This window comes from Mytilus edulis, chromosome 6, assembly GCF_963676685.1.
Source record: "Mytilus edulis chromosome 6, xbMytEdul2.2, whole genome shotgun sequence".
Taxonomy (NCBI): Eukaryota; Metazoa; Mollusca; class Bivalvia; order Mytilida; family Mytilidae; genus Mytilus; species Mytilus edulis.
Window position 1 is genome coordinate 37,398,082 of NC_092349.1, and position 12,805 is coordinate 37,410,886.

The window sequence follows — 12,805 nt, forward strand, 5'->3', positions numbered from 1 at the left end:
ATCAAACTCTGAGCTGAGTGAGAAGTTAAAGTTTCACATATTTTTTTAAATTCAATGATTTTTAAAAGAGTTCATGATTAATTTATGAACTTTTTGATATCATAAACTGACTTTATTCAGAAAATGATTATGACAAAGTTAAGGAAATTACTTTAATCTTTTTATTTGTTGTTGAAAATTATCATATCAGTCAATGTTTACAGTAGAAAATTGAGAATGAGTCCCATCCATGTTGTTTTGTTGTTGAAAATCATAAAATTTGTTAAAAAAAGGGGGGGAATGTAAAAAAAAAAAGAATTAAAAGCCAACAAATAATGTGATAAAGATATAACATTACCAATATGGATTTATTTATATTATATCACATCACGTAGCCGGTAGTGTGCTTAAAACATGACAATAATCAAAGTTTTATCAAAATTTTGACAAAGATTGTACTGTCAACAAAGGGAGATTACTCGTAATTTACCTATCGGGAACGCTTCGTCAGAAATTTGACACATCGAAGTGGCACATTTCCGTCTCCCGAAATTCGAAGTGGCACAAATTTGATATGATGTAGTCCAAGTCATGCCTCAATACATATTTTAAATTCAGCATAGGTTTTGGAGAAGTTAAGAAAGAAATTTTTGTTTTAATTTTCAAATCACAGCGGTTTTCGATGACCACCTCAAGTTTGAAGACGTAATATGAGAATTTAAAGTAGTTTATTACAAAAATGAGGTGATAGAAATATTATTAGCTCACCTTTCCTAAAAGGAAATGTGAGCTTTTGCCATCACTTGGCGTCGGTCGTCGTCCGTCGTCGTCGTAAACTATTTCAAAGATCTTCTCCTCAGAAACTACTGAACCAATTACAACCAAACTTTAGCTGAATGATCCTTAGGGTATTTAAAATAAAGTTTGTGTTTTATTTTCCATTTTGTCAAAAAACATGGCCGCCATGGCTAAAAATAGAACATAGGGGTAAAATGCAGTTTTGGGCTTATATCTCAAAAACTAAAGCATTTAGAGCAAATCTGACATGGGGGTAAAAAATGTTCATTAGGTCAAGATCTATCAGCCCTGAAATTTTCAGATGAATCAAACAACCCATTGTTGGGTTGCTGCCACTTAATTGGTAATTTTAAGGAAATTTTGCAGTTTTTGGTCATTATCTTAAATATTATTATAGATAAAGAAAAACTGTAAACAGCAAAAATGATCAGCAAAGTAAAATCTACAAATAAGTTAATATGACCAAAATTGTCAATTGACCCCTTAAGGAGTTATTGTCCTTTAATGTCAATTTTTCACAATTTGTTCATCATATTTGCTAACTTAAAAAATCTTCTCCTCTGAAACTACTCAACCAAATTCAACCAAACTTCAACTGAATGATCAGTAGGGTATATAAGTTTGTGTTTTATTTTTTATTTCGTCAAAAAGCATGGCCGTCATGGCTAAAAATAGAACACAGGGTAAAATGCAGTTTTTGGCTTATATCTCAAAAACTCCAGCATTTAGAGCAAATAAGACAAGAAGTTAAAGTATTAATTAGGTCAAGGTCTACCTGTCCTGAAATTTTTAGCGGAATTGGGTAACTGGTTTTTCAGTTATTGCCCCTGAATTGATGATTTTAAAGAAATTTTGCAGTTTTTGGTTATTATCTTAAATATTATTATAGATACAGATAAACTGTAAACAGCAAAAATGTTAAGCAAAGTAAGATCTACAAATAAGTCAATATGACCAAAATTGTCAATTGACCCCTTAAGGAGTAATTGCTCTTTAAAGACATTTTTCAGAATTTGTTCATCATGTTGACTTACTTTAACCCTTTAGCCCCCAATCCTGCCTGAAGTCGTGATGGCAACAGTCATTCAGTTATGGTCAATATGGCCCTCCATACTTTATCAGGAAATGACCCTGCTGAACTGTGTTGATGGCAGGGTGTTCAATCTTGTAATTAATAGTCCATTAACTGTTTTCAGATGTGTTGTTAAAAAAATATGACAACTTTAATGCCCTCCTAGGAGTCAAAAATCGGAAAACTGTAAAAAGTAGCCAAAATCAGGTGGGGTGGGTGTCTTTTGATGACCACCCAGTGAATGATATTGGCCACAGGTATTAACTATTACCCTTAATACATGCATGGGTAGTTGAGGAACACAAAGAGGTAGCAAATAGCCCCAACAAAGCTGTTCTGTAAAAATTAGGGCACTGTTTAGTCAGAAATGTGTAAAAATTGACATTTTGGCAGACCTGGCTTGTCAATAATGATTCCCCAGCAAGACAATCAAGTCAAATTTACTTCCAATCAGCATGGATGGTTAGCAGTTACTACAAGGTAATAGTTGAATGACCAAAAAACACATTTGTGTCCATGTTCACCTCTCAAGGTCATTTCAAAATCGGAAAATAGGCTGAGAATTACCATTTTTCAGCTGGGGTGGCTTCAATACAGCCAGAAAATATACCAACTCCCACCCCCTCCCTCCCATGCCGTCCGCCCCCAAAACTCAATACTTAGTTTTACAGATCAGCATCAGTTGCAGCATCAGGGTTCAACTAATTTGCATATAATTTGCATAAGTTTGCAAATTTTTGAAAATGCTTGATTTTCCAAAAATCTCTTGGGGTCGAATGAGTTAAAAAATCTTCTCCTTTGAAACTGCTGTATCAATTTCAGCCAAACTTAGGCTGAATGAGTTTCAGAGTATCAGTATAAATTTTATATTTTATTTCCTTGTATGTCAAGAAACATAGCTCCTATGGCTAAAATAGAACAAAGGAGAAAATGAAATTTTTTTTTTTGCTTTTGAAGAAAATAGGACGATTCGAAAAACATTTAAATAAATTGAAAACCCAAAATAATCATTGATGAAAGATTTAAGCAAAAAAAATAAGGTGAGCGATTCAGGCTCTTGAGAGCCTCTTGTTATTTATCACATTTCATTGCATATATGTTCTAGTTACTAAATCCAGCTGGAATAGGCAAAAAATTGAAACATATTTTTTTTTAGATCATTTGGTTGAATGCCAATGCACACAAAAATCATTAGAACACACATATAATTACATAGCTGTTTTCTCCAATTTAAACTCATTAATTAAATGTGTTTTTATTCCCAAAAGATAACAGCAACATAAATCTTCATAATCTTGCCTTGAAAATGATTTAAAAATGTACTTCTCTTGAAATAAATATTTTTTTAGCATTTTCTAAGACTTAAAATTCTCATGTTGCTTCTATAAGTTTTTATACTGCTAAAAAATTGAAATCCAGATAAAGTAAAAATGTATTTTTTTTAAAAGTATGAATCAGGAATGTTTAACTGCAAAAATTTTGTCAATCGGTCAAATAGTAATAGAATATTTGATATTTACAATAGAGTCTTGTTTTAGCAACATTTGTTGCACTCCTGACACAAGTATTACACTACACTTAAGTAGGCAATAAGCAACTATTGATTGTTCTATTTGCAAAATGCAATTATTTGAAAGTAGAAATAGCATTTTTCTTCGATTTCCATTTCATAGGTTATCATTTTTGTACAAAATGTATGGGCAGTTTAGAAATAAAATGGTACTGGCAGGGTAGCTGCACTTTCAGTGCCCTACAACAAAGCCTTTTGAATATTTTTTAATTGGTATGTTTCAAAATATGTGTAAAGGTATGAAGTTTAATTGTGCAAAATATTTTGTGAATATCTTTGAAAATAAAAAAGTTTTTGATAAAATAGATGCTGAAATTGTCAGGAGTGCAACACTGATTTGTGACACTTTTAAAAATCATAAATTTTTAAATAGCCAGCAAAATTTCAATTTTTAATATGCACTGTTAAATGTTATTTTGTCAATATCTTGCATATATTGGCCTTGTTTAGATGTATATGATTAAGTATTGCAATGATGGTTTCATGTAGATTTTTTAGTTGAAATTAAATGGTGCCTTGTCAGGAGTCAAGGATCTTGATTAAAAAATTAATACTGGATTATTTCTATTTTTCCTAACAGCAAATACTAACTCAAACAAACCTACATAAAAAATACCCCAAATGAATCCAGGAAGTAATGATTATTCAATGATTGCAATATGCATATAGGCCCTGTGAATTGTCAGGAGTGCAACATTTGATGTTTTTTTTAAAGTTTCACAGTTCTACAGATTTTATAATAATATCTTGTGTCATTTTATTTTTAGCTCACCTTTCCTAAAAGGAAATGTGAGCTTTTGCCATTACTTGGCGTCCGTCGTCGTCGTCGTAAACTATTTCAAAGATCTTCTTCTCTGAAACTACTGAACCAATTACAACCAAACTTTAGCTGAATGATCCTTAGGGTATCTAGAATAAAGTTTGTGTTTTATTTTCCATTTTCTCAAAAAACATGGCCGCCATGGCTAAAAATAGAACATGGGGGTAAAATGCAGTTTTTGGCTTATATCTCAAAAACTAAATCATTTAGAGCAAATCTGACATGGGGTAAAAATGTTCATTAGGTCAAGATCTATCAGCCCTGAAATTTTAAGACAAAAAAATATCGGTTGTCTGTCGTTGTCTGTTTGTCATAAACTATTTCAAAGATCTTCTCCTGAAACTAATGGGCCAATTACTCCCAAACATGACCCCCATAGCTATAAATAGGACATGGTGTTCAAATGCAGATTTTGGCCAATACATGTATCTCAAAAGCTAAAGCATTTAGAGCAAATCTGACATGATGTAAAAATGTTCAATAGGTCAAGATTTATCATCCCTGAAATTTTCAGACCAATTGGACAATCCATTATTGGATTGCTGCCACTGAAGAGGGAATTTTAAGGAAATTTTGCTGTTTTTGTTGTAGGTTATTATCTTGAATATTATAATCAGAAATGGGTCTGATTTATACTTTCAATGTACTTGATTAGATTACAATTACTTTGTCAATTTGACAATTAAATTAAATTAACGATTACACCATTTCTTAAAGTATTTGATTATTTACAATTATAGTATTTTGTAGAGGACGATGTGAGTTTAAATAGACCTTAACATTAATATTGAGCGAAGCCGCAGGCGGAGGTTCAATATTAAATGTTTAGGTCTATTGAAACTCATAGCGGCCGATATAAAAGACTGTACATGTTTTATTAGATAATAATAGTAAAAGCAAGTCAATATGACTTTTAGTCAAATTGATTGTGACGTCAAACATATTGCAATGGAAGGTAAAAGTGAAAGCAAGTCAATATAAGGGGTTTAATCAAACAATATCAAAATTTACAGAATGTCATGTGACAACATTTCATCCAATGAATTTAATTAATTAAAATCATTATGTAATAAAATTAATGATTACATTGGCAAAGTAATCATGATTACATCTGATTACAATGAATTTCTTAATAACCTATTTTGAATGATGTTTATAAATAAAGGTTAGAAGCACATATTACAGACTTTATATTCATTACAGGGTGCACTCTCTGGAAGATACATGTAGATAAAGTCATCAGTCAATATAAGTTGTTAAAAGAAGTCAAGATATAAGCATTAAAATCATTGAATTTTACATGTCCTTATAAAATATACCAACATTCGTTATTTTTAATGACATTAATTTGTCACAATTTTTGTTTGTGCTAATCAGATAAATTTTCACAAGTCCAGTGTATCTTTTATCACATTGCCCTGAGGGACAGCTGTATGTACACACAATTGGTAATTAGTCCCCTACCAACTAAGTTGAAGGGGACTTTAGGTTTGCACTCTGTCTGTCTGTCGTACCGTCTGTCCGTCCGTCAGTCCGTCTGTCCGGCAAATCTGGCTTTCAACACTTTTTTGTCATGCTTGAAGATATTGCTTTGATATAAATTTGGTATATAGTATATTCATGACAAGTTACAGATCAAGTTCTAATTTTGTTCGGGTCGGATGATTTTTTGCAGAGTTATGGCCCTTGGACTTAGAAAAATCACATAAGTAATCTGTTTTCCGCACTTTGTTTTGTCATGCTTTAAGGAATTGACTTCATATTTGCCATATAGTTTAACCATAACAAGTTATCGATCAAGTTTGAATTTTGTTCAAGTCTGATGATTTTTTGCAGAGTAATGGTCCTGGACTTAGAAAATTCACTCAAATAATTAGTTTTCCACATTTTGTTTTTAAATGCTTTAAGATATTGACTTGAAATTTTGCATATGGTTAAACCCTAGTAAGTTACAGTTCTTGTGTGAATTGTGTTCCGGTCTGATGATTTTTTTGCAGAGTTATGGTCCTTGGACTTAAAAAATTCATGCAGAAATACATTTTCCACTATTTTTTGTCGTAATTAAAGATTTCGATTTGATATTTTGTTTATAGTTTTACCATCATTTTTAATATTTTTTCTAATCTGATGATATTTAGCAGTTATTGTGATCCTTAGACCTAGAAAAATCACACAATTAATCAATTTTCTGCATTTTTTTTTAGTCGTGCTTGACTTCCAATATATATATTTATTTGAAATTTGGCATACAATGTATATAGTTTTAACATGACAATTTATACATCAAGTTCAAATTTTATTTTTGGGAACAACGAATTTTAACTGGTAGGGGACTAATTGTATTGCCATGCAATTCTCTCAGATACTATCCATGCTGGTCTGTGTCCACACTTGTTGAAATAAAAACAGACCTTAATTAGTTTCCTATTTGTTAATTCAGGGTTAAATCAAATATACAGATTTGCATCCTACGGTGTCTTCCCTCTATTCCCACTTTTTACAAATCAGTGTTCATTCTATTCCCACATGCAAATAACAATAGATGTTTTTATAACATTTAAGGTTAATTAAAATTAACCTGAGATTTACCTGTATTTTTGCAATATATTATATACATTTTTAGCTCTCCTTTCCTAAAAGGAAATGTGAGCTTTTGCCATCACTTGGCTTCCTCCGTCGTCGTCGTCGTCCGTCCGTCTGTCCGTCCAGTGTAAACTAGTTAAAAGATCTTCTCCTCTGAAACTACTGAACCAATTCCAACCAAACTGCAGCTGAATGATCCTTGGGGTATCTAGATTAAAGTTTGTGTTTTATTTACTGTTTCGTAAAAAAACATGGCCGCCATGGCTAAAAATAGAACATAGGGGTAAAATGCAGTTTTTGGGTTATATCTCAAAAACTAAAGCATTTAGAGCAAATCTGACAGGAGGTAAAGTTGTTCAATAGGTCAAGATCTATCAGCCCTGAAATTTTTAAACGAATCGAACAACCCATTGTGGGGTTGCTGCCAATTAATTGATAATTTTAAGCAAATTTTGCAGTTTTTGGTTATTTTGTTGAATATCATTATAGATAAAGATAAACTGTAATTAGCAAAAATAAAAATGTTCAGCAAATTAAGATCTACAAATAAGTTATTTATAATAACCAAAATTGTAAATTGACCCTTTAAAGACAATTTTACACAATTTGTTCATCATATTTGTTCACTTTCTAAAATTTTCTTCTCTGAAACTACTGAACGAATAGCAGGTAAAAAGACATGGCTAAAAATAGAACATAGGTTAAAATGCAGTTTTTTGCTTGTATTTCAAAAACTAAACATGTCTGTCAGTCAGTTTTTACATGACCTCAACCTCATTTCATGGATCAGTGAACAAGGTTAAGTTTACAGGGTTTAGTCCATATCTCAAAAACTATAAGCAATAGGTCTTCTATGTTTGGTGTGTGGAATGATTGTAAGCTGTACATGTCCAGCTGGCAGGTGTCATCTGACCTTAACCTCATTTTCATGGTTCAGTGGTCAAAGTTAAATTTTTGTGCTTTGGTCTTTTAAGCAGATACTATTAGTATTCAGTCAATTATATTTAGTGTATGGAATGATTGTAAGGTGTACATTTCCAACTGACAGGTGTCATCTGACCTTAACCTCATTTTGATGGTTCAGTGGTCAAAGTTAATTTTTAGCTCACCTTTCCTAAAAGGAAATGTGAGATTTTGCCATCACTTGGCGTCCGTTTGCGTCCGTCGTCGTCGTAAACTATTTCAAAGATCTTCTTCTCTGAAACTACTGAACCAATTTCAACCAAACTTTAGCTGAATGATCCTTAGGGTATCTAGAATAAAGTTTGTGTTTTATTTTCCATTTCGTCAAAAAACATGGCCGCTATGGCTAAAAATAGAACATAGGGGTAAAATGCAGTTTTTAGAGCAAATCTGATTAGGTGAATTTGTTCATCAGTTCAAGATCTATATATTGTTGGGTTGCTGCCACTTAATAGGTAATTTTAAGGAAATTTTACAGTTTTTGGTCATTATCTTGAATATTATTATAGATACAGAGAAACTGTAAAAAGCAAAAATGTTCAGCAAAGTAAGATCTACAAATAAGTCAATAATACCAAATTTGTCAATTGACCTCTTAAGGAGTTATTGTCCTTTAATGACAATTTTACACAATTTGTTCATCATATTTGCTAACTTTTAAAAATCTTCTTCTCTGAATCTACTGAACCAATTTCAACAAAACTTAAGGTGAATGATCATTAGGGTGTCTAGAATAAAGTTGGTGTTTTATTTTCTGTTTCCTTAAAAAAGATGGCTGTCATGGCTAAAAGTAAAACATTGGGTAAAATGCAGTTTTTTGCTTATATCTCAAAAACTAAAGCATTTAGAGCAAATCTGACTTAGGTGAATTTGTTCATTAGTTCAAGATCTATCAGCCCTGAAATTTTCAGAGGAATCAAACAACCCATTGTTGGGTTGCTGCCACTTAATTGGTAATTTTAAGGAAATTTTGCAGTTTTTGGTCATTATCTTGAATATTATTATAGATAAAGAGAAACTGTTAACAGCAAAACTGTTCAGCAAAGTAAGATCTACAAATAAGTCAATAATACCAAAATTGTCATTGAGCTTTTAAGGAGTTATTGCCCTTTGAATATATTTTACTCAATTTGTTTACTTGTTAGCTTACTTTAAAAAATCCTCTCCCTTGAAACTGCTGAATAAATTTCAGCCAAACTCAGGCTGAATGAGTTTCAGAGTATCTAGTATAAATTTTATATTTATTTCCTTGTACATCAAGAAACATAGCCTGTATGGCTAAAATAGAATATAGGGGTAAAATGCATTTTTTTGCTTTTGAAGAAGATATTACCAGATTCAAGAATATTTATTTATATTGAAAAGCCAAAATAATCATTGATGAAAGATTTAAGCAAATAATTTAAGGTGAGCGATTCAGGCTCTTGAGAGCCTCTTGTTTGTGTTTTGGTCTATTTCTCATATACTATTGGCATCCAGTCAATTATATTTGGTGTATGGAATGTTTGTAACTGTAAACTGTGCATGTCTGCATGTCTGGCAATAATCATCTGACCTTGACCTCATTTTTAGCTCACCTTTCCTAAAAGGACATGTGAGCCTTTGCTATCACTTGGCGTCCGTCGTCGTCATCCGTCGTCGTCATCAACTATTTCAAAGATCATCTCCTCTGAAACTACTGAACCAATTACAACCAAATTTAAGCTGAATGATCCTTAGGGTATCTAGAATAAAGTTTGTGTTTTATTTTCCATTTCATCAAAAAAAATGGCCAGCATGGCTAAAAATAGAACATAGGGGTAAAATGCAGTTTTTGGCTTATATCTCAAAAACTAAAGCATTTAGAGCAAATCTGACATGGGTTAAAAATGTTCATTATGTCAAGATATATCAGCAACGAGCATGTGTTGATTGTGCCAGGAATCCCTATCTCACAACATATAATTTCACTTTTAAGAGACACTTTTACCATTTTTAATTAGTTTATTGAACATTGAGATATTTTCGATATTCGCGGACTACTCTGACATGATTGTTAAATATAGTTACATCTAAAGCCACAAAAAATACAATTGCTCTCAGTGATCAGTAATGATGTAGTCAGAGAAGGCATGACTTCGATCATCCGCTAGAAGGCACAACGCAATTTTCATAAATTCTGACTCAATCTGCCAAGGGTGAAGAGGAGGGGCACCGGATCGTAATCCTTGGCTAGCGAAGATGGATGACTGTCAGCAGGGGGACATTGTTTAACATAGGACTCTATGGGTAAAACATACAAATGTTCAAATAAGCTTATCAAAGCCAGGTGAGCGATCCAGGCTCTCATGAGCCTCTAGTTTCATTTGCATTTGAAGCATTTGCATTTGCATTTCAATTTCTGTTGATTTTAAAGCATCAACCCAGAAAATTTTAATTAGTTCCAAAGCATCCTGATCCATAATATCCTCCTCTACCAAATTTGTAACTTTTATGTTTCGAACTTCAAATTTCAACATTGAACATTTAACTTCTTATTCTAAATGTTTGCCTAACGCTAACAATTCAGACTTTTTCAGTGCCACCAGCAATTCCCTATTTGGATTCTCCATAAAGTTCTTTGCAGATAAACTTATAGTCATTCTAGTTGTGATATGAAAAAACTCATGGTTGTGATATGAAAAAACTCATGGTTGTGATATGAAACAATTAATTTAAACTTTGATCACTTTGTTTATTCTAAGTGAAATATTTGTGATCCCAGACAAGCCCCCAATTTCTGCTACATGTATGTGAAGTTTTTATAATAATATACTACAGAAAGACAATCTGATTAATTTCTAATATTTATTTTAAAACGAAACAATTTACAACAAATATTTATCAAGTTATGAATAATGTACATTGTAAGGACTGGCCTGAATATCAAAAGAATGTACTTGAATAATTAATATTCCTTTCTTCCAAGATGCTATATTCCAAGATGTACTTTTATTTTCAATTAAGCTTGTGTTTATAAGTCCAAGAAGTGATATCACTAAATATGTATATATCCAAAAATTTCCAAACATCCAATGATGAATCCTTAGTATCCCAATTAATCCATTACATGAAAGATACAGTAAACTCAGGCCGTCAGCCTTGTATAGGGTTTGAGCGTCATGCATGACCACAACTATTTGTTCATATAAAATTTACTACAAAGTATAAAAAATAAATGATTCACAGGTTTGTCTACACTAAACTTGTATTTATATAAAGTTATTAATAGAATGATGTAACAATAGACTGAGTTTTTTTATAGAATATTATTATAAACATACTGAATTTAATATTAGATATAATTTACAAGACAAATACATAACATTATTTACATTTATTGCTCCTTTTTTTTGAAGAAGACTTAAATTGTGAATATTTTGAATAGCTATCACATTTGTTTTCTACCGAAAGCAAAACAATTATGAGTTCCTAGTTTACACCAATTCTTGGTTTAAGACCCTGAAAATATGTTTACCTGCGTCTGAAAGTGTACTCTTTGTGGGCATCTTGAAAAGCCATTTCCTGTTGTTATTTTAGTCATAAGGGAAAACCAATTAACTTCAGGGGGTTTAATGATTGCTCCCTTAGGTGATTACTTCTGAGATATCTTTTAAAATATTATAGAATATGACAAGATTGTACAATAACTAGCATTCAGCTGATTCATTTGCAATATTAATTTTAGAAAGAACTGTGTGATGCATACTAATGTACACTGAAATTCATTTCTTTTATTTTCAGCTGCTGAAAAGGCTTTTGCAGAGGAAGACCGGAAGTTGACAGAGGCAGAATGGGCAGTTGTTTTAGCTCATCACCTGTTTTCAAAACTGTCTGTTTCATCATATTATCTTATTGAACAGGGGTACAGCAAATATGCAAGATGTCCATGTGGTTGTGACGGAATTTTAACCGGGGACTATGGGGACACAAGCATAGGTATTGGAGATTATTCTAGTAACCGTATATTTTATTTAGAGTTAAGTGATACATTTACATGTACAATGTAATACCTCAATAATATTTTTTTTAAAAATGCGTTTGTATATTGCTATCATATTGTGGTCGGAAGACATATTGGTTTCTTGACAATAACTTTAGTTTAGTGAATGGATCCCTATGAAATTTAACCAAAAGGTTCAATACCACAGAAGGAAGGTTGTGATTGCTTTTGGAGGTGATGGTTCCAACTGTTTATAGCAATAAGGGGCCCAAATCAAACATTTTTCTAGTTTTTGGACAATAACTTGTGAAATAATTTTTTGAATGCTCTGAAATTTTTCCACAAAGTTCAATATTTTTTTCGTATCCAGCTAACTCGGCAGAGCACATTTTTAAAGCAGTGCATTTATGTCATGGTGTAACTAACATTTTGTTAACCCGATGTTGATTACCTGATATAGAGTGCACACATGTTTCATTGTTTTTTTTTCATCTGTGACTTCTGTTGCAGAAAGTGAGCCTATATGGATAATGAGGCAGCAGCTTTAGCTCATTACCTAAGAAATTTCAGAAGGTAGACAACCTTGTTGCTTCATGTGTAGAACTATTAGTCAGAAAGTAGTATAATTATTTGAGACAAAATGGTTCCTGTGCATTGCTATTACTTTTGAAATATTTAGAATATTTTTGTATTTTCTGCTACCTGGAGGCTTGTCATGTGCTTATGAAGAAAAGAATTTCTTCTCTTCAACTTTCGAACCCCTTTGCATTTCATTTATGAAACTAATGATGATTCCCCCATATGCTCATTGATATCCTGGTCAAATTTACATCACAATTTTTTTGCTGCATTCATGCACATATATATATTCTTTTTAAACGTGTACTGAAGTTCTTGTTTTTTTTCACAAAATATATAGATACATATGTATATGTAAACTGTAAAAAAATGGTTTTATTTCCAAGCCAAGGAATTATACCTTCACCAAATGACAACAAACATTCCTCAAGCAGTTGATGATGTTTCTGCAAGTTAACTTTTTATATGATTTGCTTACTA

At 31.9% G+C, this 12,805-nt stretch overlaps 1 protein-coding gene across 1 annotated transcript in view; it reads left to right on the forward strand.

The window, feature by feature from the left end:
• LOC139529060 (uncharacterized) overlaps positions 1-12,805 on the forward strand; it is a 70,957-nt gene that overhangs the window by 56,536 nt on the left and 1,616 nt on the right. The window contains exon 2 of the mRNA XM_071325303.1: positions 11,548-11,742. Within this exon, the coding sequence (XP_071181404.1) occupies positions 11,548-11,742 (195 nt within the window). The remainder of the gene's footprint in view (positions 1-11,547; positions 11,743-12,805) is intronic.